The following is a 27,099-nucleotide window of genomic DNA, read 5'->3' as shown; positions in this document are numbered from 1 at the left end:
GCGGGTTTGAAGATCTCCAGAGAAGGAGCCTCCACAGCCTCTCTGGGCAGCCTGTACCAGTGGGACTAAAGGAAAGAAGGACTAAAGGCAACGGGTACCGTTTGCCCTGGCAGCGTGAGCGCCCATCCACCCGTGTGGCTGCAAACGCCTCTGTTTTCTGCAGCGAGCGGCTCTGCCGGCTGCGGGGCCCGCGGGGCTCTGGGGGACACGCGCTCCATGCGGCTCCACCTGCAGCACTGAGCCCGAGATCCACTGGGTCGTGTCTGAGTGCCGCGGGTCAGGCTGAGCCTCGGGAGCACGCGGAGCAGCCGGAGAGCAGGGCACAAACAAGTCCCCCTGTGAGCTCCTGCAAAACAGCAACATCTGCTGGCAACATATGGGGGTCCGGGACGGGGGGAGAGCGGCGGTGACTGGCTAGACCCGGGCTGCAGCGCTCTGGTGGTGAGCGGATCAGGGGAGAGGGCATCTTTATCCCTATTTATCACACCCCAGGATGGTAATTCCCAAGCTTGCCTGTGTCCAGCTAGCAGAGCTCCTTAGGTTTTGGAAAGCGATTAGTCTGAAAGGTGCTAGAGAGACACAAATCCAGCTCTCCGCTTTATGCGAGTTTTTAATTAACGGGAATTTATCGCAAAACGGCTGCAAAGCATCTGCAAATGCCCTGCCGCATGGGAGGTTAGGGCCGGGGCTGGGCAATGTTTTCAGGCCGATGCTGCCAGTGCCCTTGTTTCACACCGAGACATCAAGACAGCTGTGACGAGTCTTTTGCACTTTGCAAGCTGGTTCCTTTCCAGCTGGGGCTATCGAGTCCCAGTGTTGCAAAAACTGCACTCTTAGGGCTGACCAAAATATTTCACAAATTTGTGTGAATCCGTCCAAATATCCTGGCTGGAAAAATAAGCAGGGTGTGTGGCAAAAGTCAAAATACTTGACTATCAGATATGAAATGATAAATTATTTAACTTTAGATAACACTACATTTTTGACCTGTAGTAATCCGCGACCTTTTGCCATGTCAAGATATTTTTTAAAAGACGAGATTTTGGGGGTTGAACAAATAACCATGCACTTTTCTGTGCTCTTGCAAAGCCGTTATCTGCATGGTCTGGTCTCTCACTGCAACTTTCCTCCTTGCCGCTTTCCAAAACAGGCATCGTGTTCCCCGCCTGTGCATGGAGCTCAGGGAGACCTATTACATGTTTCCAAAGAGCACTACAGGTTTCTCTGGAGAAATGAAGTGTTATTCTCCCTGTGCTCGTGCTGCCACTATTTTCCACAGTGATTGCAACAAACCCGATCTGCCCGTTTACACTCTGATGGGGCTGGACACTAGCAAACACAGCCGTAAGTTGTCTCATCCTGCTCCATAATCACTTCTGAAATAAAGTGAGCAGAAGAAAATCGTGAAAGTGACTACCAGATCTGTGCAGTGTCTGGGAATGCTCAAGGCTTCCGCATGGGAAAACATGAGATCGGTGAGAGAAGCTGCAGGGAGAGGGGCTGGGTTGGATGCCCACAGGGCCACAATGGCCGACCACTTCCAAAGTGATGAGGAAAGCAAAAACAGAGCAGTTTGTGAGTTTACCTTGATTAACATTCAGTGATGATTTTCAGCTTTGAACTTTGTTGGAAATGCTGTGTTTCCACCAGTAGATGCTATTCCCACATGAACACCACAGAGGTTCACCAGATCTGTCGTTCGCGGCAACCCCAAACCAAGGGTCTCTTCTGCTTTTCTCTGTCTCTGCCCAAAACAAACTGGGCCACAGCTAGCCTGAGTTTTCTAGAGCAGTAAAAGACACTCTGCAGTGGCAAACAGGTTACAGGAAGAATTCATTCCAGTTTGGTAATGTTGTCTTCAGAAAAAACAGAAATGTGAAAGTTTCTTCTCCTGCCAGCCACATCTTCACTCAGCTCTGGTACAACACTGGGCTATTCCCCGGGGACCTATTTTTTTAAAACCTCTCTCTCCAGCAAAATGATTTCTGCACCAGGGCGATTACGTGACTTATTCAAAGTTCCCCCCGCGGTCAAGCCTTCCGAGCCACGCAAGCTATATACTGGCAGTGTGCTCTGTAAAAACCTCTAATCCTAGGAGACAGAAAATAACATGACATTAAAAGATATTAATACGTAAAAAATGACAAGTGTATTAGCCAAATGGTTGTGTGGTGCCTAGCCATTAAATTAAACTTAATAACCCTTCCATTGTGGTCATGGGAAATAAAAGAGATGGATGGCTTCCTCAAGCTCCTGTGGATCACGGAGTTCCCTTTCCTAAGACGTTCTGTTGTCAGAGGAGACAGGGTGAGTCTTGCCAGGCTCTGCAAGGAGACACTGCTGGGAGGATTGGTGAGGAGGAGCAGTGGGACTGGGAAGCACAGGGATGGGTAGAAGGGAGGCTAATGCTGCTCTCTGCAGGTCGGCTCTCCGGTCATGCTTTGAAGGACAGCACAGCTCTCTTCTGTCCTAGACTAACAGGACAGAATCCAGACTAACAGGACTGAAGAATCCAGATGCCTGCGAAAGCCTCATCCCAAGGGTCTGCTGGTGCCTCCGGGGCTCTGCCCCAAAGGGCAGTCTAGTTTGCACTTCTGCCAACAGTGGAAAGCCCAAATCCCAGCCACTCGGTATGGAACTGTTCAGTTTTCACTTTACACCCCAAAGCAGGAATCTCACAGAGAAACTCACATGTCCCAGGTCCTCACAACTGTGCGTGCGAACGGACGGAGCTTGCAGGTCAGGCCTGGGACTAATCCACTGGTGCTCAACTAGTTCCTGAGCAGAGGACCAACTCTTTGGGGGGTAAAATCCGTGCCAAGAACAGCATGCCTTGGCTGGATTCTTTCCTGCACCAAATTCTTCTCCTTAAAAACAGCTTTCTTCCCCTTAAAAGGAGACAATGGCTTAATTTAAACCTAATGAGAACAGGCAGACCAGCATGGTGACTTTCCTGCTCACTCTCTTCCAAGTTGCTTTGCAAGAGATTTGGGACCAGACCAAAATGCTGCCAGGCGGCCGCGCTGCAGGGCTGTGCGCATGCCTGCTCCGCGGCAAGGATGAGGTCACGCCATTTAGGCATCATTTCACAGAATCACAGAATTCCACAGAATTTGGCGAGCAATGTTTCAGCAGCTCTGATGGGCTGAGCAATGACATCCCCCAACCCGCTCCTCCTACGCTGTGCCAGCCCACGTGCTTGAGCTGCTGTGATAGGAGACACAAAGGGGAACTAATCCAGCTGGAGAAGAACTTCTCCCTCCTCTTTCCCCCCTCCTCCCTCCTCAGTCTGATTCACATCACAAAAGCCTCGGTCAGACCTGGGCAAAGACAGTAGGGCAGGGATGGAAGAACCAACAGGGACAGACAGGAGCAGACTAACTGGGCTGATAGAAGAAGTTCTGCTGCCCAAAAGTCAAACCACAACTTCAGCATGGCAGACAGAAGATCTGAATCACTGCAGAGGAAGAGATCCCACTCTGGGTCTCTCTGCAGAAAGTATTCCGCCCTGGACTACTCCCTGGACAACTTTGCATCTTCCTAGACTTTGCTTCCAGCCGATTTCAGAGTCCGTCCTCTGTGATCCTGCGTATCGGGGAGGCACCGTGCCCATCAGACGTGCCTGCCTTCTTGCTGGCTCGCTGCTGGGGAAATGAAGTGCAAACCTCAAGGACTGCAAGACGTGAAGCGTTGAGTAATGGAATTTCCCTGCCGCCGGACTTGTAGTTTTCCTCCATCTGTTAGTACCATCAGGAAGCGAGATTGGAGACTCCTCACGCCACTGATCCGGCAGGTTACCCCCCTTGCATGTTTACTGTGTTACCATAAAAGACATTTATAACACGGAGGACAACGGCTGAGGGCTGCACGCAGCACACACGTGCTTCTCACCGCTGCTGGGGCCAAGTCCTTCCCTGCTGTCATTTCCTTTCTCCAGAGACATGGTGTATGCGAGATCAGCAAGTCCCTGAGGTCTTCCTGAGCGCAAGATGAACCAGAGCAAAACAAACTAGTAAACACCTAACGCTGTTTTGCTCGTCACACTACAACCTTCTGTGCATATCTCAGGAGGCTCTGTGTGAGCTCGATCTCTCAGAAGTGCCTGGGGTATTAGCTCCTTCAGGAATTAGCTCTTTCAAATTAAGGCAGAGAGAAGAAAAGCCTATCCAAGGGCAAAAAGTGATCACTAATGCAACAATCTTAGGATCCCTGGACGTGGTAGATACCCAAACCTACCTACTGGCTACTTACCAGCTTCCCTCTCATTTCCACAAGAATGTCCATTGCAGGAAACACTTTCCTTAAAGTATTTGTTTCTAGGCCATGTTTCCATTTGCCATTTTTTTGAAATAATAATAAAAAAAATCCTAGTTCTTTCCAGCAAGTGCTGCTATTCTGGATGTTTCTAGGAGGACAGAGACCTCTAGCAGTGCCACGGCCATGTTAGAATCATAGAATGATTATGGTTAGAAAAGACTTTAATCAAGTCCAACCGCAAACTCATCACCACTATGTCTGCTAAACCATGTCCCATGCGTTGGCAGCAGAGGCAGGACACAAGGGATATCTGTCTCCTTCTCTGACTGGCAGCTGCACCAAACTACCATTCACCAAATGGAAGCAGGGACTGTCCCCATGGAGTAAGGTCTATGCTGGTGGCAGAACAAGGGAGCTTCTTCTCACCCACGCCTATAAATGAGTGACAGCTCTAAACACAACAGAGGAGGTATCCAGCGAGCAGGAATAAACAGGAAGCTCGTTCCAGCATTGCATCCACAGCAGGATCAATGTGCTGTTTGCCCAAAAGATGACTCTACCTGCACAGTGCACTCGCATCCAGGCACAATCAGGGAAACGACGAGCTCCAGCAAGAGCAACAGACACTCCAAAACCAGAGCAGTTTGGGACACCGAACATGTGCACAAAACATAGTCACAAGTGAAATGAGGGCTGCTTTATGCATGTGCTGCAGATGATTTTCGTGTGTGAGAGAACAGCAAAATGGGCATAAAATAAAGTAATAGGCCAATGAACAACCCCTGGGCAACAGGACTTCAATCTTTGCTTTCGTGTCCCTATGTCCAAGGGGCCCCCTTATCATATCAACACCAGAGTGCTCCCATTCCCCTGGGAATGACTTTCCCCTTCCCTTGAAAGCACACGTGGCAGATAGTGCCCGGACGGGTGACGTTCACATCCAACACCCAGACCATGGCCATGGTTTCATGTCAGCCCGAATTGCAAGCTCGCAACACCCCCAGGGACCTTGTATCATCAAAGTGCCTCGACCTCCACACGAGACGCATGCACATGCAGAACAGGACGGCATGGGGAGGACCCTGCCCCACACAGTGCTAGTATAGGCATAGCAGGGACAGTCCAGATGTTCGGATCATCTCTTATCTTGCACTTATAGCTTCCCCATCCAACATCAGCCTGCAATGTCCTAAAAAAATCTGGATCAGCCCTACTTTAAGAAGCAAGAGAGTTGTACCACCACCTCCCCAGTGCTTCCTGCACAACCCAGCAGGCTATTTCATCCGCCATGGGTTTGGGGATGGCCTTGCATAGCTAGCACTATGCTGAAGCTGACACAGCATTAGCAGCTTTAGTCTCTGCCAGCCTTGACCAGGTTTGAACAGCTGATTTCAAGTTGAAAAATAAAGGAACTATCAGTCCTGTAAGTTGAAAAATAAAGGAACTATCAGTCCTGTAAGTCTCCACACAGAACCGATAAGCTGAGGACACAAATTCACGGTTTTAGCTCAAAGTTTCTACCCCACATCTCTTCTCCTCAGGAAGGGTGGAGGTGTATGTGCCACTCACTGGTCCTCTGGAAGGGATCTCACACCAAGGCACAACCAGAGGGACTGGGCACTCTGCGCCACCAGGAAGTGAGGCAGGTAAGTGAGGGAGGCAGAGGTAGCAGAACCATGAGACCCTTTCCAGAAAACAAACGCATCCACATAGCAGTAGTACAGCAACCCTGCACCCCTAGCAGACTGCTGCCACTGCAGGACAGCCCTAGCTCCCCACCATGCACCATTAGTATGGGCTAGCTACCAGAGCTGCTGTTTTTTTTTCTCCTGCCCTTGCTGTCTCTAATGGTTTTAGAGCAGGACAACCAACCGGCGCCGCATATACCAATAAACAAGTCAAACAGAATAATCAGCAAATACACAAATGAGGACTGTCTGGGCTGCGAGTGCAACTGGTACAGCTGTGAGCCACGCGAGACGAGGCCAGCAACTAGAAGCCAGGAGGGACCCATTGGGCCAGGCCATGCAGCCAACAGCCTACGCTAGGACCGCAGCTTAATTTGATATCCCCGGTGTTGAGAGGTGTAGGAAAACAGCAAGAGAGATGGGCCTTAGCTGAGGACAGAGGGAAGGACCCTCCACTGCAAGTACCATATTCTCCTCCTTTAATGCTGTAGAGATGTTGTCATAGGGGACCTGCTCACCTTACAGATGGGCACTAGTTTGAGACAACAGATTTTCACCTAGAGCTCAACAAATGGAAATGAACAGTAACTGGATGATGCCTACAATATTTCACTGTCTATGGCAAGCACGGATAATGTACATAAACAAAATCGCAGAAACACCTTTGTTTCCTCTAACAAACAGGGCACAAATGGAACTTGGTCAAAGCTCAGCTCTTATAATTTATGGTAAGAAGAGGCTGGATGCAGCTGCAGGTAACTAATTAGCTAAAAATCTCATTACCTGTAACATGTTGAGGAGCAGGCTCCGGAATTTGGTTCCTTCCACCATGAAGAGGGCCATTTTGTCACAGAGCTTGGCAGCTGTGGAAGCAAAGCTGCGGTCCGTCACTGCTTTCTGATAGATGGTCTTGACAATCTCACCCAGCATCTCCTCAGAGTTGGTGGAGTTCTGGGCCTCCTCCATGAATGTGGTGAGCTTGGAGTCAACATCGCTGCTGTTGTTCCTCATGCTGTTGAGGATTTCAATTAATTTGTCCATTTTGTTCTTTTGGGGATTGGTGGTTTCCACTGTGACTTCGTCCTGGTCCGTGAAAAGGGAAAGACAAGGCGTCTGTTACACAAGGAAAAAACAGACAGATCAGCCCCTGTTCTTCAAGAGAAAACAAAAGGGGAAGGGAAATTGGGGAGACATATAAACAGACAGAAAAATCAAGGCATCTTCAAGACACAGTGGTTGGATATATGAGGAGTAAATGCACATGTATTCAAGGGCATGCATTTCCAACATGCAGTCTCATATGCTCAGGTTATTTTTGCTCACTGGAAATGTCTACACAAATGCACTTTCCAGTCTGAAAACAGCATCTTTCTGTGCCACAGGGGGCAAATGGAAATTTTATCTCAGAATTCCTTAGAAATTTGAGGCTAATGGTTGTTTCCAGAAAGGATTTCTCCTCCGTCACTTGCATGCAATACTTTTGTTATTGTTGGGTAATTGGAAGGAAGGGGGAAAGATAAGGGCATTTCAATTCATTATCTAGATAAATGGATATCAGCTTTAAGTAGCTGAGTCCAAATATTCAGCACTCAAAGTCTAAGCTTGGCATTTAGCTCTTTAATTACTGAGAGACAAATTGCCTTTTTTAGACCTCTTTGGTAGGCAGACGAGCACTGCAGACTGGGATTTGGGCAGCCGGAATCAGCAACTGGGGCGAGTGTCTGTGTGAGGGTTGCCTGTGCACTGGCCCTCTGAAAAGGTCTCCTGCAGGTTTTAGGGAGGGCTTCATGGCCTCCTTGGGCAACTCAACCTGATGGCAACCTCAAACAAGGAGCCGTGTGCAGGTGAGCCCCAGCGGTGCATCAATAGAAGGCCTCGTGGAGAAGCACAGACACACTTGAAGGCAAGTGTTGACACAGGGAGATTGGAAGAGAAGCTGGATGTACTCATGGGAAGCCCCCGCAAACCCAGCCATCCCTCATGTGGAAAACAGGCAGACTCATGAAAAGAAGAAACGCAAAGGTCCTCTAAGGTGTAGTACCTTTTCTTTTAGTCTCCTCCGCAGCCTGTCTTTGGAAGACTGAAGCAAATTGATCTTGGGCCTTTCCCCAATGCGCTCGTGAATACTGTCTTTCCGCTTGGTTTCCGAGTCCTGGATGTACTGCTGAGACTGCTTCTCCACACTCTCCGGGCCCCGGTGGGTCTCTAAAGGAATATGCACTGTGCAGACGGAGGTGTCCTCAATTTTCAAATTTTCAGTCTCTTTGGCATTTCTGTGCGTTTCTTTGTCGTTGGGTGAGTGCTTCTGGTTGTGGTGCCATCTCCGGTTCTGGCTGTAGCCGTGGTGGCCGGTCCGGCCTGAGGAGTGAGGGGCCTGGCCTCCCTGGTAGAGCTTCTGGTGTTCCCGGTTGTGTTTGGTGCCACCTTGCTGATGATCCGTGTGCTGCTGAGATTTGTTTCCTCCGGGAAGTCTCTGCTGTCGCCTGGAGAGACCAGGACAGATGTTAATCGGTGCCAGTCTCTTACCTTTTTGCTGCTTGCATCTGTAGCAGAGGAGCAATGAAGATGAGGAAGACCTGCTCTGAGAGGATAAACAGAGGCACCATTTACTTTCAGAAAAAGCCTTATTCACATAGCGCCGGTAGCATCAGAGCTCTGATACCCTACAGCAAAGGCTGATTAGGACCAGGTCATTTTGGAGGCAACACTAAAGGAAAAAAAGTGCAGGCACAAAGCAGGAAATACGATTTTTCTCCTTGCTAGTGCCCAGCTGAGCCATGTAAGACAGAAATGACTTTAAAAATAATACTCAATGATTTCAGCCCTGCTATATTCCTATGAACTATCCCAGCAGCCCAGTCTCATACCAACTCATATGTTTCCAAACCCTGATGAGCACCTACATCAAATGCAGCCTTGATGAATAGAAGGAACCCAACCCCAGATGCTGGTTACACGAGACTCGAAAAATCACATGTTATTGTAGGCTGTGTGAGGTGTTGGTGGCAACCAGTGCTAAACCAACCCATCCCACTGGGTCAACACATCTTCTGTCTCCCCATGCAGCCCTTGGTGGGGCAGATGCTGTGGTCCCTGCACCACAGCAGAAGGGACAACTCCCCTCATCCAACATGCCATAAGGTCTCACTCATGCCTCTACATCTCCCTTCAAAAACAGGCCTGTTTCAGCTGATGTTTCCAGGAGGAGTTAGATAACATTACTTAAGTCCCTAGGGAAAGGTCACCCATATTTCAGTGTTAGACGAAGCTTTGAACCCAAGATGGGGAAGCCTGGGCTAATCCCATCTTGTCAACCAGGCAGAGAAGAAATATCAGAAGGGATTTTTTCCCAAAGCCGAAAGCAGTGGCAAACCTGTCCTATAGTTCCGGGGACTGGCACCTCTGTTGTACCCCCAGCATGTGCTGCTGTTAACTAACTGCTCAGTTTGCAACGCAGTTTTAAAAGTGCACCAGGAATTTCCAAGAGAGAAAAAAAGTGCAAGAGCAGAGGTGCCTCCACCAAATGTTCCCCATTGCCCTTTCTCTCTGAGGAACACACGGAGCAGTAGCTTGCTGCTATTCTTACAAAATAAGCTCCGTTTCTAAGAACCCTTCTCCCCACATGTCCCCGTTTCTGGAAATCTCCTGGAGCCCTGTTTGCACAACAGAGCTTGCCAAACGTGGATGGCTCCCGGCAAGGGCCGGGGAAGGAAGGGCTGATGCTGTGTGAAACACAAATGCTGTGGCCATAATTCCCTCCCTCCTTATGTGGTTGCAGATCTCAATGGTTCACTCCCTAGGGAAGGAGAAGAGCAAGGAAGGCACGGCCTGGATGGTCTGAAGAGACCAGCTCTGCCCTTCCATGGCTGCTACCAACATTCCCATGTCATTCACCATTGCCACGACTACAGAAGGAAGGGACACACAAGACACTGAGGACTTGTTTTGGCAACCTACTCGCGGCGGCCACCTCTGCTGCCTGTATACGGTCTTGCCCTTAAATATCATACAGGCAACTGGCTTGGACATCTCTCCCACTCACAGTGCAAGCAGACAGCACAGGTAGCTTTGCATAGGAGATAGAGCATGAATATGGCTCTGAGGGGATAATACAGAAATTCAGCAGGCCCAAAAAGGAGCCATTGCCCACAATGATTTACTCAAGAGGATGCAAAGACACTGAGAAGGGGGGAGCAAACCCAACCGTGCTGGCTCCAAACCCCTTGCTGCAGGCAGTAGCCTAGATTGCAGGTCCCCTAAAAACAGGCGACAGGGAAAGCTTTGGAAGCATCTTTGCTTTGGCTTCCCAAAGCTTGCATTTTCTCCAGAAAATTTTCTCAAGGTTCCTCAGGAGCAGACACTGTTACACTAAACTGCAGGAAAAAAAAAAAGTTGAAGAGCGAGGAAATTTTCCTCTTGTTTCTTTCTACAGGAAGCTGGAGCTGGAGGAAATTCCTGCCAGCAGATGCAGCCAGAGTGTGTCTTGCATCCTCCAACTGAACTTAGCCATTTCAGATTTCCAAACGGGCTGTCAAGATTATCAATGTCTGCAGCACAAACACACATGAACAAGAATAATGAAGGAAGTTTAAAGGTCTCCTTCTTGCAGGAGGCCAAGACTTGGGGCATGGGAGGGCCCGCCTGGCTTCCCACTCCTTCGAAGTGGGGTCACGCTGAGACAGTCAGGAAGACACAAGCAGAGTGTTGTGTTTGGCGGATGTGGCATGGAGGTCACCTCCTGTGGTGTCAACAGGATGGGTTTCTGGGCATGCCAATGCTCTTTCTCTCCCAGTACATTTTCCCCATCAAACTGCCTTCCAAAATTGCACCAAAAAGTGAAGTCACTGATTTCTGAGCACGGCTTTTTGGAGGGACCGGGCAGATGTGCAGCCCCTCTAAGGAGGAGACGCTCCCGGCGTCCGCCCGCTCCGCCTGGGACCGCGCTGGGTCAGCAGCCTGCCCAGCGGCAGCTCCCTGCTGCCTCCTGCCTTTTCAGCACTTGCTCTGAGAGCCTGCTGGATGCTTGAGCGTTCAGCTCCTTACAAGGCCCTGGGGAGCCGCGCGGAGACTCGCAAGGGAATCTCTCCAGACTCGGCAAAGTCAGAGACAAACAGGCGGACATGCAAGAAGTAGAGTCACGGAACAGCAAATGGTGGCGTAGGAGCAACCGTACGACTCTCGTGTTGCTACCAGTTTTGTAGTTGCTGTAATCGTGGTCTCATCCCTTAACCCAAATTCTCGTGTCTGTCCGGATAAATAGTATGAGATATTTTAAACATTTCACATAGCAATTAATTTTATTTTCCTAGTGGAGATGTGCAGGGCTGTGCTCAGCGTGGTTGGACGAAGGAAGTGGCCATTCACAAATACCCTTCAATGGTCAGCGGCTAAACGGCCTCCAGCCTTGCCTGCCAAACCCATCTGCCAATCAAATCTGTATTCTTTGGCATCCGCACGAGTTAAAACCTACTTTCAGAGGCCAACTGGCTCCTAACCATAGAGACCGAGAGTTTATGCTTGGCCAGCATAGGAAGAACAGGCTTGTTCTTGGTGGCAGTGGAAGGAATTTGTGTTTAGTCTCAGACCATCAAATCTGGGTTTTTGCAATATTGAACATGTTTTTTTTTTTTTTTTTTTTTTGCAAGCTGAATGGCAGAGGGGAGAGAGAGAGAGAGAGAGAAAGAAAAAAAAAAAAGGAGACGGGAAAAGCTTTCCTGTTTGCGGGAGCTCACAAGCATTTTATGAGCACAGATTCTCCACATAAAGTTTTCCTGGCATTTCTTTGTTTCCTCTCAGTAATGCAATCACACAAACTGCTCCATAAATGCAGAAAGAGTAAAATGCTCCCAAAGACTGTCAAAATAAAAGTTAGTTGAAATCCTTATCTAGCCTTAAGTCACTCTGTGCCTAAACTTGCAAGAGCTGGGCTGCTCCAACATTGTGTATGCTCGGTGAGGTTTCACTCGTCTCTTGTCTTGACCATCTAAGCTTGATTGCTCAGTTTCTCTTTCATATGTGGGTTCTTACTCCTCATATAATTTTGCTGCATTTCATCTGCAAGTATTGCATGGGGGAGATAACAGCTACACGTGACACGGTTTTGAGCTAAGAAGGGGGAAGGCAAAATGCATTGCTGCATTTAGACAGGACCGTAAAGCGGCACGGCATCACGGATGGGTCTTCCTAAAACCAGGCCCAGGTATTTGGAAACCACAGAAATGACCCAGCCTATTCCCACTACCATAAACTGCTTGAAGAGCCATTTTTTTCTAAAGACCCAACAATATTATAAAGCAAATATTTTCCACTTAAGGACTGTTAAAGAGATGCAATGTTAAATCACCTAACGAAAGTGGACTACTAAATATTCCTCAGTTTGGGGCTTTTCCAATAAAACAGGGACAGGAAAGGATCTCTGCTCTTGGACAGGGGACTTGAAAGGACAAGCAGCCAAATAACCAATGCAAACTGGAGTTCAGTCAGTGCTCTACGATGGAAAACACCAAGAGTTAAATAAGTTGGGAAAACAAACAAATAAAAAAGCACAATAAAAAAGGCAAAGGAAGGAAAATGGCAAACAAGCAGCGATGTCCATGACTTGGCAGCAGGCGCGGGTGTGGAAGATAATCCAGCACTCTGGCAAAGCCTCGTTTTATGCTGTTGTCCTCCCAACGCCCCGGTGAAGCGAATGAAGCTCTACTTTATAGAAGAAAAGCCAACAGAGAGAGAATGGGGCCCGTATTTTAAACCTCGTTAGATGTTTGCCTGTACAGCACTCGCTGCAGATTAAGCTGACAGAAATCATCTTGTGTTCGCTCAAGGACATGTGTGTGGACACAGACATGATGGCTCAGTCGACTCAGGATAACTCCCTTAGCTTAACCTGGCGCCGTGGGAAGCTGAAAGTACTTCCAAAACCAAGATTTTAGGCTTGCAATGCCAAAGGCCAAAATAGTTTATGCTGTTAAAGATCTAGGCCCAAGTGATGCAGGGTCTCACAAAACCGTCTCAGAAAGGACAAAATTCGCTTCCCTAAGTGCCCGAGCTCCTGGCAGATCCTTCTCATCCCCTTTGGGTCATCACTGAGCGGAAGGGCCTTACAGCAGTGTGTATCACCACTGACCCCATCTGCTCTCCCATGCCAACCACTTGTGACACAGGCCCAGGGAACACATCCCTACCTGGTGGCCCACGTGGGGCTGCATTCTCCATGGGAGGCAGCACTGGGAGACTAAGGTAGCTTTGACAAGGGACAAGTGAGAGGCAGGAGGTGGCACACTGCCCATCATCACTGCACATCTGTCAGAAATAACAGTTGTTTCCACCCATGATCTGAAGACCTTTGGAATCCACAAGTTCTTCTGAAGGGCTCACAAAGGTAAAGCAGAAAAGCAACCTTAATCCTTTCTGTGCTTCCAAGCCTCCAAAAGCAGAGTTCAGGGAAACAACATACACTAGTATCTTCCTTTCTTCTTCACAATAAGCTCGTGTGTGTGCTGAGCACATCTAAAATCTCCGTGGTTTATGGCACCATGGAAAGGAAATCAGTGAGTACGGCCAGACTTCTTCAGCTATGTGGAGATGTTATCTGGAGAGCACAACGGTCTCTCTTACCTGCTGCCTTTGATGTCAAGTAACTGTTTTCGTTTCAAGGGTCAAACTCTGTTTCAGCTCAAGATACCGACAAAACTCCCACCGACTTCAGTGGGACCAGGAATTTGGCCATCAGTCAATGCGGAAACTAGAGGGACATTCAGAGCTGCAAAGAAACTGCAGAAATGCTGAAAAGCAAGAGGAGGCAGCCAGGGCAAGCTGGAAATAGGAGGGTATCATTTGTGCTACCGCTTCTCTGCTGATTTTTTTCTTTTTTCTTTTTTTTTTTTTTAATTAACAAAATGAGATACCTTTCAACAGACTTCAGATCAGAGAAACGTCTGCTCTGGTGGAGGAACCTATACGAACAAATCTAAGACTCCAGCTGTCCCCATGATTACCAGCCGACGTGCTCAGAAATATGGGATTCCTGCGAGTTCTACTACGTGGTTTGCTCCCAAGGAAAGGGCTGGAAAGCACAAGCCCGGGGAAAATAACTCCAGACACGGGCACAGCTGCAGTCTAAAACCCAGTTGCTCTGTCCCATCAGCCCTGCTCATCCCCCTGCAGCTAGACAAGTCCCCTGCAAGCTCGCACCATTTGTCTGGCATGTTGCAAGCCTGAGGACAATGAGGGCTTGCATTCTCCTGGAGGTCGCCTGGAGATTTGCTTAGGCAATTCCTGTAAATATGGAGAGTTCAGTAGCTCCCATCCCCGACAGCACCTGGAAAACTCAGTCCATGACATGGAGTAGCCTGTGCGCTTCGGGACAGGATGCTCTGGGTGTCCCCAGCAGCGCTGGGTGATTTGCATCTGGAAAAACTGCCCCAATGTCCTGATTCACCTGATTCCGAGGCAACCCTCCTGTGGGACACGCCAGGCTCCTCGCAGGGAGGGACGATGTTTCCGTCCCGCTTTCGCGCAGTGCTGATGGCTGGGGCACGGCCACGGCCGCGCAGGGTTAACAGCAAGGAGCTGCTCACAGCCGCTTTGGCAAGAGGCTGAGACTGAGCGCTGGTGCCGTGCCCAAGGTCTAACCTTCTGCTTCCCGTTAATCCTTCTGGTGCTTGAATGAAAACAATGCTGTGCCCTACAGGACAACTTCTACAATGTGTAGGTCTCCAGCGAAAATCCGGAGAAGAGTCCAACTGGAGAGAGGACCACAGAGCACACAGAAGGCTGCTCCTTGCCTCTTCTCCTGCACAAGCTCCATGTTGTCTTTGCAGGCCCAGGAGTACAACACTAAATCTCAAGAACATCTCCTGGACCATCCTCGCTATTAACATGCCTGCGATGGAGCAGATTCCCAACCTTCCAGGCACTCCAGGATCTGCTGCCCCCAGGAAGAATCCAGATATTCATGACATGCTCAGGGCTAGAAGAGCAGAGCATCCCTAGGGCATAACATTACTGCAATTGTGAACAGAGGACATGAGGGATCAGATCCATCAGATGAAGGCCACCTTCCTCCCTTCCTCGCTCCTGTCTTCTGAAAACCCCTCAGTGATTTTCTGTTGAGAGTGAGTGAAATTAAATATAACTAACTATTCAAGTCATCAGTGAAAGAGTTAAAGGCCTTAAAGACCCCCAGAGCAAGAGCTAAAGCTAGTTTCTGCACTGTTTTTCTATTTAGTTGGCTGGATTAATTTAGCTTGAAAAGACAAAAAGGCAGGAAGGAGCAGAGCCCTCTTAAATATCCTCCTGAACGAACTGATTTTTCTAGGTCCAACCTTGGTGAATGAAGTGTTTCAGCCAGTGTGAAATGTGCAGGATGCCCATCCCTGGCACGGGCCTTGGGCGCGGGGCGCAGAACCTTGTTGTCCCCTCCGCGCTCAGTCCACCGTGTCCCTCTCCGTGTCCCTCTCCGTGTCCCCTCTCCGGGGCTGAGCTTCACCCCGCACCAGGACACCCACTGTCCCTGGCAGCAGGGGCGACCAAGCGGCAGTCTGGGATCTCGCCGTTATCCCGACCCAGGGTGCACGGATCCACAGGATTAAAGCCCAAATTCCTGGGAGTGTGCGCGGCATTTTAGCACATGCCCAGGGATTGGCAGGATCGGTGCTCTGGGCGGTCTCCTCTCATCTGCACCGTTTCCTTCTGTCCATGTGAGGCGTTGATGGCAGTGTCCCTACTGATCCCTCAGTGATTGAGGCATCCTCTTTGCACACCCCAGGGCTCCCGGGTGTCTGCCCTGCAAAATCCTGGACTTTGGAGAGAAATTAGCTTCTTACTAATTACTTTGTCTGCCCAAGATGCTTCCAGGAACTCAAGTTTAGGATGGAGCTTGACAATAATTTCTTGCAGCTTTGGAGCTGGGTTAGGGAAGCCACCACTGCTTCTGCTCATCTCCAGCCTTGGATTCAATTGTCTGCAGGGCAGCGTGGAGAGCCACACCGGGCAGCCTGTCTGAACTGACACGGTTGAGACGCCCGAGGAGCATGCTGGCCCAAACTGGGAGGCTGTAGGACTCCAGCTAGGGCCTAGATGGAATTTTACAGCATCTAAAATTAGTCCTGAAGATCTATGCTAAGGGCTGGTAAGGAATTTTGCTATTATTTCTATGAGGAAAAAAGCCTGAATTTCCATTCTAGAGGCCTGACGTCTCCCAAGTGTCTTGGTTTTTCAGCAGGCCTGCTTTCACTGAAGGCACTCGGATCTTTTGTGTACGTGTATGATGCTAATTCAGTGTCAGTCAGTATAGAGAGCAGCCAAGGCTGCTTTCTATCTTTGCTGTGACTGAGAGTGGGAAACATTCAAATAAGCGTGACGGTTCCACACAATTTAATAAAAAACCTCAAAACTCCACAGAAAGCAACAACCACCAACTCCAAGCATGAAGAACACAGGACTTCTCTGTGTTTTTTCTTTGGCTTCCTCTCTCAAACTGGTTTCGCTTGGTTCCAGTTTCATTTTTGTTTGCATTTTTCTGTGATGATCGGGAAACAAGATGTGATGTTCACTTCTGAAAACAAAAATGAAATTATTCACACTTCTTTTATGCCTTTTTGTCACTAAGGTTAAAGACTATTCCAGTCACTGGAACCAGCCTAAGCATCCAATAGGACATAGCATTTTGGAAGGGTAGAAAATCCACCTGCCAGAATGGTAGTGATCAAGTTCTAGAACTGTTGATGAACATTGCAGATGTAATGTGCATTTTACATCTTACATGTATACATCATTGAATACATGCCACCAGCTCCAGCGGACAAGAACAGCCAACAGAAAGGATGGCATGAGGAGGAGAACCTCATTTCCCCCTCGAGCCTTTCTGCCGTGTCTCTTCACACCTTTGAGTCCCAGCACGGCTCCCTTCGCAGTGATGGATGGTCCAGTTGTGAGACCAATAAATGGAGCAGAGGACGCACGGGCTGCAGGCTGGCGAGCATGGAGGCTGAACGGGACTGCATGAAGGCCACTGGAGCAGCCTCAGCGAAACGCTGAAACCCAAACTTGTCCTCCGCGGCAGTCAGATGAAACTCCTCACATGCTGAAATGTTTGGCTGGACAGGCTGCCTGAGTCAGCTCTTTTCTTGTAAGCTTCATGGAAACGAAGCTTCAGGAGGAATTTAAGTAGCTGTTTTGCAACACCAGCTTGGGAAAGACATCCCAAGTACAGATGGCATGCGAGATAGCTCCAAAACAGCTCTTTTAAATGCTTTGCTGGGTCTCCCACAAATCATCAGGGATGTCCAGATGGAAGCCCTTGTTGCACAGACCAAGCCACCAGCTAGGAAGACACCCCCGCCCCGCTGGCCTTCAAGGCTGATTGCCCAGACTGGTGGAGAAATCATTGTACGGATTTCATGCAGAAATTGCTTCAAAATGATTTTCTTCATAAATTACATTACTTGGAACTCCAAAATTACATGAAAACCATAAAAGAGCACAGCGACATGCAACTATATCCATTTTAGCTGAAACAGTTCAAGTCTGATGTAACCACAGTATGGAATGTTTCCCAAAAATCTGCTCAGTGCAAATACACATGGATCCTGGACTACTGGTAAGAATGCGGGTTGAATGAATACAGACTCATCTTTTACTCCACTGCAATAAAAGAGCTTATACTTCAGACTCTAGGCTCCATCCTTTAAAAATACACCAAGACTGATCGGTTATCTCAAGATCAGATAATCCTCCAACAGATATAATAAAATGTAAACCCACGCCAAGATGCAGACTCCCAGACACAGTCCCACTTCCCTCCATGGTCCTGTCCCTCCTAAATAGCACGTATAAAAACCCCACCTGCTGCCGTTGTGTTCAGCTGTTTTCATCTAGACCTCCGTGACTCTTTGACCCATAGCAAGGAGACATCCTTGTTTTTTCCATATCCTATTTATACCAGTGCTTTCTAGTGAACAAATAAATGTCTTTCCCCTAGAAGCTCAAGCAAGATTTGACAAGATCTCCTAGCAGCTGTCCAGACACATGAGCCGACCCAAAGTCCATGGAAAGCAATCACTTCCGATGCAGGGATCTGGTGAGACACCCTCCCAAGGAGCATGGATGCTTTTGGACTTTGGATCCTCCTGGTGGATATCAGGAATGAGCAGTGAGTGATTTTCCCCTCCTCTGCCCAAACTGCCTTCCTTGCCCCATGTCCAGGAGCAATCTCATGTCGCTGGATCAAACGGGTCAAGCTGCAAAAAAGAAAGTGTGAGGAAAGCAAAGACAGATTTCTGAAGAAATCCTAAACCAAATTGCTGCAACTGGCCCCTTGGCATCTTCCCAATCAATCTAGGGACTATCTTTCCCACAGATGGTCCCTTGGAGACAGACTGCAGAGACTTTTGTAGGAATAAATGGAATCAAAACAGTTAACAAATATCCAAAAATAGAGAGTAGTTAACTTCTTTTTTATTTTTTATTTTATAATATGGAGGTGAAAAATCCCCGGGTGATTTACGTGACAGTAGAGATATTAGCTGCATATAATAGATGCAATATTTTTAATACTAATATTTTGGGCTGAGACAAGAGTGGGAATGGAAAGTATTTCTAGTGCTTTGACTTCTTTATTTTGCAAACATCAGTTGCTAACTGGGGTCAGACAGAAATATTGTTTCTGCAACAAGAGCCCAAACAACTTGTGCTGGCAGCCTCTTCACGCAGCACCGTGCCAGGAGGCACTGCAGAGATCCTGCACATTCCCGGGTCTCTGGGGCCAAAGTCCCCACTACACCTTGCAAGGAAAAAGGCAGGGGTGTAAATGCTTTCCTGAAGAATAGGGAAGCTACTCTGTAGGGTGCTTGGAGTAGGATGCAAATACCCGTAGCAGATTTTCCAGAACCCTAGAGGCTGATATGAAGATCTCTGCATTAATAAAACCCACTTTGCTATGTGAGGCCTTCTCCATCTTGCCGCTAGGTGGAATATCTTGGAGAAGGTTTCACTCCTGTTAATTCAATGGCAATCCTTGGCTCCCTTCTCAGGAACATAACGTGAACCAGGGTCTCCGCGACTTCCAGACACAGACTTACATTCTGAGGCTTCGTCCATGCTGAGCTTACCCCAAGGGTGCCAAGGAGGATGACAATTCATGATCCCAAATGTTTTTTTTTTTCGCCCTCACCTTCTTCCAGCCTTACTTGAGGGAAACGCGCAGAGGGAGCCCGAGAACAGCTTTGATATAGGGCTTACCCTGGCTGGGATACAAAATCGTCAAATAATCTTTGAGAGTAACCGAGGGACAAAAACCCCTTGATAATAATTACAAAAGATTTCCTGTGAGAGGGTCCAGCCTGCTGCCGGGGGATGTCCCGCTCTGGTTTTCTCTGTGTAGAGAAGCATTTTCCACCCTTCTACGGCAGCTTGTTAGAGGTTACAAACCTATCTCTGAGGTTTTGAGTAAACCACATCCCCTTATGCTACTGTAAATTCACTTTGTGCCGAGCTGTGCACCTTCTTGAGGGATGACCACTGACAGAACCCAGCTGAACGTCTGAGCTGAGAAAAGGAGGGGGATGAAGCCACCAGAAAATGGTTCCTGAGTCACCAGTTGCCGCACGTTTATATTAAAGGATTAAAAGCAGGAGAAAGAAAATAAGGGCTTATTCATTCAGGCAACAATGCCTGCCATAAACTCGCACTGCAAAACAACATTTGGATGGAGAAATCCATTTTCAGGGTTGAGAAGCTGCGCCGGAAACACTCCACCAAAGAGAAAACCATTTCAATAACAGATCGGTTTCCTAGAAGAGAGGAACCTGCTGCTATATTTCCTTCCCTCAATTCTGACAGGCTGAAACAGTAGCACGTAGACGTTTATATTTTGCACTACATGGCGCTAAAACAGCGGCCTCAGCATGGTCCCATGGACGAGGGCATCAGTGCCCAGGGGCAGGGAGGCCCTGGGTCAGCGCGAGCGCTGAGCTGGGCGCTGCGCAGCCACCACCACCTCGTTCTGTTTTGCCTCAGTCTCCGCACACCTAAACCCGGGCGGCTGACCAGCACGCTGAGGTCTGTCAACAAGAACCAGCCCCTCGTTATTTCCTCTCAGACTGCAAAACGAAGCCCCGTGGCCTATCCAGAAGCACAGCAGCCATGTCGCTTTTGGGGACAGAGCTCTTCATTGCTCCACTCAAAATGAGTTCTTCTGGTAGGCACATATCAGGGAATCTCTCTTGGCAGTGTGAGGACATCCAGGTCTCCTGGTTGGGATGGCATACATCTGCCTGAGCACACCATGACTGTGTTGTTTAAGAATAAATACACTATAACTTCAGCCAACAAAGCAATGCTGAGAGACCTGAACTGCCTGAGAGACGCCCTGGGTGACAGAAGGTCCCAGCCCAGGCATTCCTGAGCTCTTCTCTCAATGATCTCTTTCAAAACAGCGAAACCTGTTTTAAATGCTGACTCCCACTTCACAAAGTTCAACTCAATTAAACTGAACAGCAAATGTAAGTGCTCAGTGTGTTACTCCACAGACACAGAGATTGGATGCACCCCAGTCCTCTGCCGGCCCAGCAGGACCAGCACATTGAAGAGCCAGGTCTTGTGATGCCAAAAGCAGGAGGAGAAGAATCAAAGGGGATCCAGCTCCTCCTTTGCTCTTACTGACCCCCTTGGGGAGATACCTACTTATTGTCTCATCTCTTGATGCTTCCCCTGCCATCAGCAAAGCGAGAGAGGCTTCTCAGGAGGTCACCTACGACGCAGCCTCCTCCTGGAGGCCGCCGCTCGGCTCATGGGGATGCTCTGCACCACGAGGCCGTGGCAGGGCTCCAACATACAGCTGAATTAACGCAGCTAATTGTGAGCTATAAATTGCTGCCCGCCACTGATGCACGGCGGCACGCGTGCGTGGCACTCGCAGCGAGAATCAGATAAGGCACATTGGGGCAGACCTCAGCGACGCTGGCTCCACTTAATGCACTCAGCATTAAAAACCAGCTCGGAGCGCGCGCGCCGGCAATTACCATGGCCCAGCTCATGTGCGGTAATTCATTAGGCCGCAGTAACGCAATCAGTTAGCCGGGTCCTTTTAGGAGCAAGCCGACAGAGCGGTATTGCACCCGGGGGAGCTGCACTTGAGCAAATTAATTTAGTGTAATAACTTCAACAACGTTGCGGACAATCCAAATGAGAGAAGCAACGAGCCCGCTCTAAATTGCCTGTAAGTAACACTTGGGCTGATAGAATATTCATCAGCGGCCGCCAAGGCTGCTCTGCTGGCCCACAGAAGCAGCCCCCGCGCGGCTCGCACTTCCCGAGACCCGTGAGCGCCCACTGCCTACTTGGCGCTGTCTTAAGCATGAATACTTAATCCTCAGGGAATCTCGTGCTGCAGGAGAAACGGTGCGAGAAGCAGCTCTTCATTTTGTCCTCCGGCAAACCCAGCTCCAGCCAGCACAGCTTGCCCTGTGTGTGGCACTCGCTTCCGAAATGTGGGTCCGATGCAATTGCTGCTGCAAACGTGGCCTGTCCTGCCCCGGGGGCTCAACGTTTCTAAGCCTTAGGCAGCAAGCAACTGTTATTCTAACAGCATCTCTGCAGCCAGCTGCTTTCAGTTGTTTAGAAGGGTTTTTCTATAGTAATTTCCACCTTTATGGTAGAGAGATGCTAGTACTGTCACTCCCCATTACAGCAGGCAAGTACTTGAATAAAGACTTTATAGTTAACCTTAACAAAATTTGAATCAAAATGCTGCTAAGAAGAAAAAGGCTTTTTACATCCTTCCCTTCCTCCCTTTTCCTTCTGTTTCAATACCATTCATTGAGTTCATTAAAAAAATGTTACCAAACACTGTATTTGAGGTTAGTTTTCACAAGCATGCAGCTCATCCAAAAACCTGCATTTTGTTCCAGCTACGAAGAGAAATTCTGCACTGAAATAACGTCTTGATATTGTTGCTTTCTTTAATAAACATCCTCTCTGCTCACTGCAAAACTCAATAAGGGGCTCCAAAAGAACAAAAGACATTTCTGTATTGTTTTAAGTTCTCTTCCTTTCTGAAAACCTCAATTAAAATGGCAAAAAAGCAAACGTGTCGGCACTACACGCTTTAATTATGAACTCATTTCTATTCACTCTCGCAGTGGGGGAGATTTGCCCTCTTGACCTTTGCGCATGGGTTTCTGAGGCTTTTCCAAAATTTCATGGCATTAAAAATGACATGTTAATGTCAGCTGTAAAACACGTTCACCTTCACTTTCACCCAAAATAACTTGCAATCTGAAAATCTATGGTGAGTGACATTCCTATTACTATTTTTGTTTGTGAAATGAGCACTAGCGCTGGGCCATGAATAGAATGGTATGGGAGCAGCTCTTGAAATAGTGCAACTTTAAAGACAGCAGGAAAATTGCAGGAATATGGCCCTTCACGTCAGCTTACTGCAGAGTTTTGAAACAAATACCTCGCGTGGCACACTCACACGAGATGTTCAGATGCATTCTTACCAATCTGATTAATGTTTCCAACACAAAAACTACCTGCCTTGGAGAGGACGTGCGTCCCTGCAGCCCTAGCATCGTGCTTTGCCAATATGGTGCTTGCTGAAACACGTTTCCTCTTGGCGAAGTCTAGCCGAGAAGCCACTTGGCGAGACAAAATGCTGAAATAACCCAGTAACATGTGCACCTTTCAGGGGAGAGTGACAGATAAGGAGAGTAAGCAAGGGGAAAAAATATTAGTTTTTAAGTAAGGGATTTCATGAAATAGTGGATAAGAGAATGATGTATGTGAACTCAGAGCATAGGGAATGCATCACAGCAGATTCTCACATAAAACAAAATAATATTGTCCTTAAAGAACAATCTAGAAAATGGTTTTAAAATTCGTGTACAAGACTACAAGCCACTCCAGTTCATGATCCATTCCTAATTCTTCCATGATTTCAAGTGCAAATGACACAGACACCTAAGGGTATATATTTGTTTCTATTAATATTTAGGACCCACTCCAGGGGAAGGATATATCCCCAAAACAGCTTCCTAGAGCTGGGGTTCCTACACCCAGCAGAGTAATTCACAAAATCCTGTCTGATCCCATGGATTTGGAGAGCCTCACATGCTTTGTGCAGAACGTATGTGTCGAAAAGGGTCACTCTAATGCATGTCCCGAAATGCCACCAAGTTTCAGACTCTAAATTCATTCAATTCCTGGTTTACAACTTGCGAGATTCATGAACTTGGTAGCCACCCTTCAAGATCCCAGCAGCCACAATCCAGTAGGAAAGGTCCTGGCACACTTCACCACCAGGCACAGCAGTCACACTGCCTCTCCTCAGCTACTCTCCTTCCATTTCCATGTTTAGAAAAATAAATTTAACAGTGAACACAGTGCTCTGGAAGAAAGGGGTCTGCATCCTGGTCCCTTGTCATGGAGAAACTCAACCTCATATTTTCAAGGGCTCATGTAGCTGGTAAAAGCAAGGCTCGGGCTGGGGCAGCCTGCTGAAGCTGCGACGCCAGCAGTTTGCTCTATCAGCACCCATTTGCAAAGAACTAGGCATGCAAAAGCCACTACACTTCATCCGGGCTGCTGAAAAGCTACCAAGTTGCATCAGCTTCTGCTCACGAGCACTGCCCAGCTGGCCTGGCTGGTAGACCCAGCTGGAGGAGGACAGTTGATGGTGTAAGGAGGACTTGTTCTTGCCTGTGAAGCCAAACAAGCCAGGATGCAGAGGGGTGAGTGTGAGCAGGGAGGCTGTGATGTAAACATCGGTGTGGAATTTAATCAATCAGCCATGGGCACCTTCTATGTGCAGATACATTTTTTTTTCAGGCCGCAGAAATATATACGGCAGGCAAGCTCTGAAGGGGAGACTGCTGTTCCCAAAGCAGAGGGAAGGAGCTCTCTGTGACCATGAAAATGCCTCGGTGGAAAATCTTGCACATCAGGTTTCAGGTGGCTGAGAAGAGACTTCTCCTGGAATGCTTCCTCTCGCATGAGGTGTTTGGGCTCAGCTCCTCCCAAATCTCTTTGCTTTTCATACTTCCCAGGATCTGGTCAAGATGGAAAGATGAAATAAAGCAAGGAAACTTGTTCCTGCAAGATGGCCAGACTCATTTTTTTTATATAATTAAGGGTTGGAAGATCTCTCAGTGTGAGGCTCTTCAGAGTTCTCTGAGCACCTGCAGACACAACCTGCGGAAATTCCCTCCTCTCAGTGTGTTGCTGTAGAGCTGCTAACAAAATTCAGTTGTGCACAAGACCCGTACCAGAGCACCTCAGGTCCTGTATGTATGTACTTTGAGTGTGAAACACCTGCTCCCCAAACACCATTCACACATGGGGAAGTAGCGGCACAGAAGAGGGAACTCCCACAGCTTCTCCTGTGGGATGGGTTCAAATTGCCTAACTTTAGGTATCTGCCATATCCGTGACTAAGTGTGAGGCATCTGAACTCCCATTATAACCAGTGCCAGCCCAATCTGAATGGGCAGTGGAAGCTGCAGAGAGATTCACCAGGCCAAACTACTGCTTCATGAAGACATGAACCATCCTCTGGACTCTGACTCTGGACCAAATCCCACTGACTAAAATGGGAACTTAGATACCCAGTTAATAGGCAGTAATCTTGACTATAGACACATACAGTGGGATACAGCTGTGTGCATCACTGAGGACTGTCTAGGGCATCCTGCCCTGCCTGATCTCCACCCCATCTTGCTGCATGTTTCATGAGCGAGATGCTGTCATGCTGTAAGTGCGTATCGAACAAGTACTGAGTTTTGAGGAACTCAGCTGTCCCTCCCGCTCAGACACACACAGTGCAAAAACATCTCCTAGATGTTTTGCTGGAACAATTATTTGACTTTCTATGAAGTAAGATCATAAAAACCCTGAGCTTCTCCAGCAGGCCATTATTTTTCTATTGAGGTTTCATAACAGTGAAGTGTTTTGCCAGCAGCACATTAAGTTTTTTGGTCAGCTGCAGGGATAGAGAAAAACAACCTGCGAAAGCAGCCTGATGCCCTAAAGGCCACTGGCAGGCTGGCAATTCCAGTTAAATTTAGTCTGCAGAACAGGAGTCACTGCAGTCACCAAGATTACAAAAAAATCTGGAGAAGGAGCCCCATGTTGTACAGTCCTTATATAAAGACAAAGCTGCTCTCAGCAGAGAGGTGGCAACCCTGCAGCTGGGAAATGAACCCTCTCTTGCCACTGACTCTTGGCATTAAAGAAAGGGGAACAATGAAAGGAAAGGATTAAATCTGCTTAGATGAATAACTTTTAACCCCTTCTGTACCACCCTTTTAGCTACCCGCACAGGGAGAGTGAAGCAGATGCAAAGGACGGTGGTGGCCACCCTGTCCCAAAATCCCGTTCGTGCAGCATACATCCCGTTGACCCCTCTAAGGGTTTTCTTCTTTCCTGCCCCATCTGGAGAGCCCAAGCCCACCGAGTGGTCTCACATCACATTAAAGACCAAATTCTGTCAGCTGTTGTTAGCGTCAGGAGGGGAGCTGGAAACCCAGTATCTCCTTCCATGGTGGCTTTTGTCAGCAGGCTCCCAGCCACACCATCTGCCTTGATAGGTGACTCACGGCTGGGCGCATTTGCACTGACCTCTTCGTTACGTAAGGGCTTAGTCCTGATCAAAATGGCACAAACAGAGCAGCTGGGTGGAAACCCCCTGCTCACCCCATCACTGTGTCGCAGACTGAGACACAGGTGACAGTCAAAACAACCCCCCCGATAAATGCTAAACGCCAGCTGCTGCACCTTGCTATTATTGGTGTTTTAAATAGGCCGCTTGGTAGTAGCAAACCCTAAGCACACATCTTTGGGGACAGTGCGGGGACACGCAAGCGGCTCTCAAGAAGAGACAGTCCGGATTTGATCCTGGATATAAACCCGGCTGAACTGAGCTCTGGAAGGAGCCGAAGGGCCCGAGCTGGCTTTACCAAGCCCTGCTGGATGTTCCGCAACAGGACCACGTTCGGTTGTGGGAGAGATAGAAGGACACAGCATAGGGCTGGTGAGCCCTGAGGAGGTTATGAGCTTAGATTTGCACTCAAGAGAAGTTGCAGCTTCCCAGATGATGCCAATCCCGGAGCAGAGCGGTTCTACAGCACCGCACCCATGGCATGAGTCACCCGCAGCCGGATACCCACGGGTCATCGTGAGGTAGCTTTCTGATCATCCAGTGTTCCAGAAAAACTCCTGCAATGGGGATCCCGGGCTGGGCTCTTTGTTCTCAGTTCCCTTCTCCAGGGAACCAGCTCCCAGTTCAGTGACCCTTGGCAGGAGCTTCCACTTGATGCCTGGAAGGAAGGGCAGAAGGACCGTGCGATGCCAACGTGTCTGGCCAGCAGGGCTGGATGAGTAGGAAAGGGCCTTTTTGACCCCTCTGATACCATCTCAGACCTAGTCCATCACTGCCTTGCCCAAGCAGCATTGAACCTGCAAACTGGTCTGAAACAAGGCCAGCTCTGCCTATGCTCGCAGCTGTATCTACCCAACAGCCTCCTGTGAGGGCAACATCTGGAGGAACGAAGAACGTGGGGAGGGGGCTGGAAGGGCCCTCTTGTGTCACTGAGCACAGTCCCTGGTTCTTCACAAAAAACATCCGCAGAGAGCCAAACTACTCCAATTCCTTCTTCCTTCTGCTACTCCCTTGGTGCTATCCAGGCTAGACCTTCTATTTTCCACCTCATATGAGTGAATGGTCCGTTTTCATCCAGGGGGCTTTTGTGGTGATGCTCTTCTTCAGCACAAATAGCCCTTCCTCCTCCACGATGGTCACCACGGGTGTCGTGTACACTCCCGCTCCCAGCCTCTGCTTGGGCAGGCTGAGCAAGCAGAGATGTGTGAAGATGCATTTCCTTCTCTGCGCTTTTAAGTGAACGTTGCTGTTAACTTCCCTAGGTGACCCTGGATCCTTTCATTAACAGATAGCAAAAACGCAAAACAAAACAAACACCACAAACCCCTCAAATTCCCCCAAAACTCTTGCTTTATCTCTCATCTCAAAGGGAGACGCTGCCTTAGTTCCCTGTCAAAGGCTCCACCTTGTTCCATCATCAAGCAGTTGTGCTACTCCCATCCTTGCTTATCTCCCCCGCTGCTCGCTCCCACTCTTCCTCTCTCCGCCCGTCCTCCC

At 48.6% G+C, this 27,099-nt stretch overlaps 1 protein-coding gene across 4 annotated transcripts in view; it reads right to left on the bottom strand.

Annotated features, from left to right (window-relative positions):
* The window catches only part of CTIF (cap binding complex dependent translation initiation factor), a 159,444-nt gene that overhangs the window by 39,266 nt on the left and 93,079 nt on the right, over nt 1-27,099 (bottom strand). For 2 of the 4 annotated variants that reach the window (XM_088536631.1, XM_088536633.1), the window contains 2 exons: nt 7,987-8,428; nt 6,729-7,058 (listed from right to left, as the gene is read on the bottom strand). In XM_088536631.1, coding sequence (XP_088392757.1) covers nt 6,729-7,058; nt 7,987-8,428 — 772 coding nt within the window. The remainder of the gene's footprint in view (nt 1-6,728; nt 7,059-7,986; nt 8,429-27,099) is intronic. The other 2 variants (XM_088536632.1, XM_088536634.1) reach the window with 1 other exon arrangement.

Source organism: Tinamus guttatus, unplaced genomic scaffold (genome assembly GCF_059628265.1).
Source record: "Tinamus guttatus ecotype Peru unplaced genomic scaffold, ASM5962826v1 Tinamus_guttatus_pri_ptg000685l, whole genome shotgun sequence".
In the NCBI taxonomy this organism is placed as follows: Eukaryota; Metazoa; Chordata; class Aves; order Tinamiformes; family Tinamidae; genus Tinamus; species Tinamus guttatus.
The sequence above is the reverse complement of the archived record's forward strand: the minus strand, read 5'-3'. Positions and strand labels throughout refer to the sequence as shown.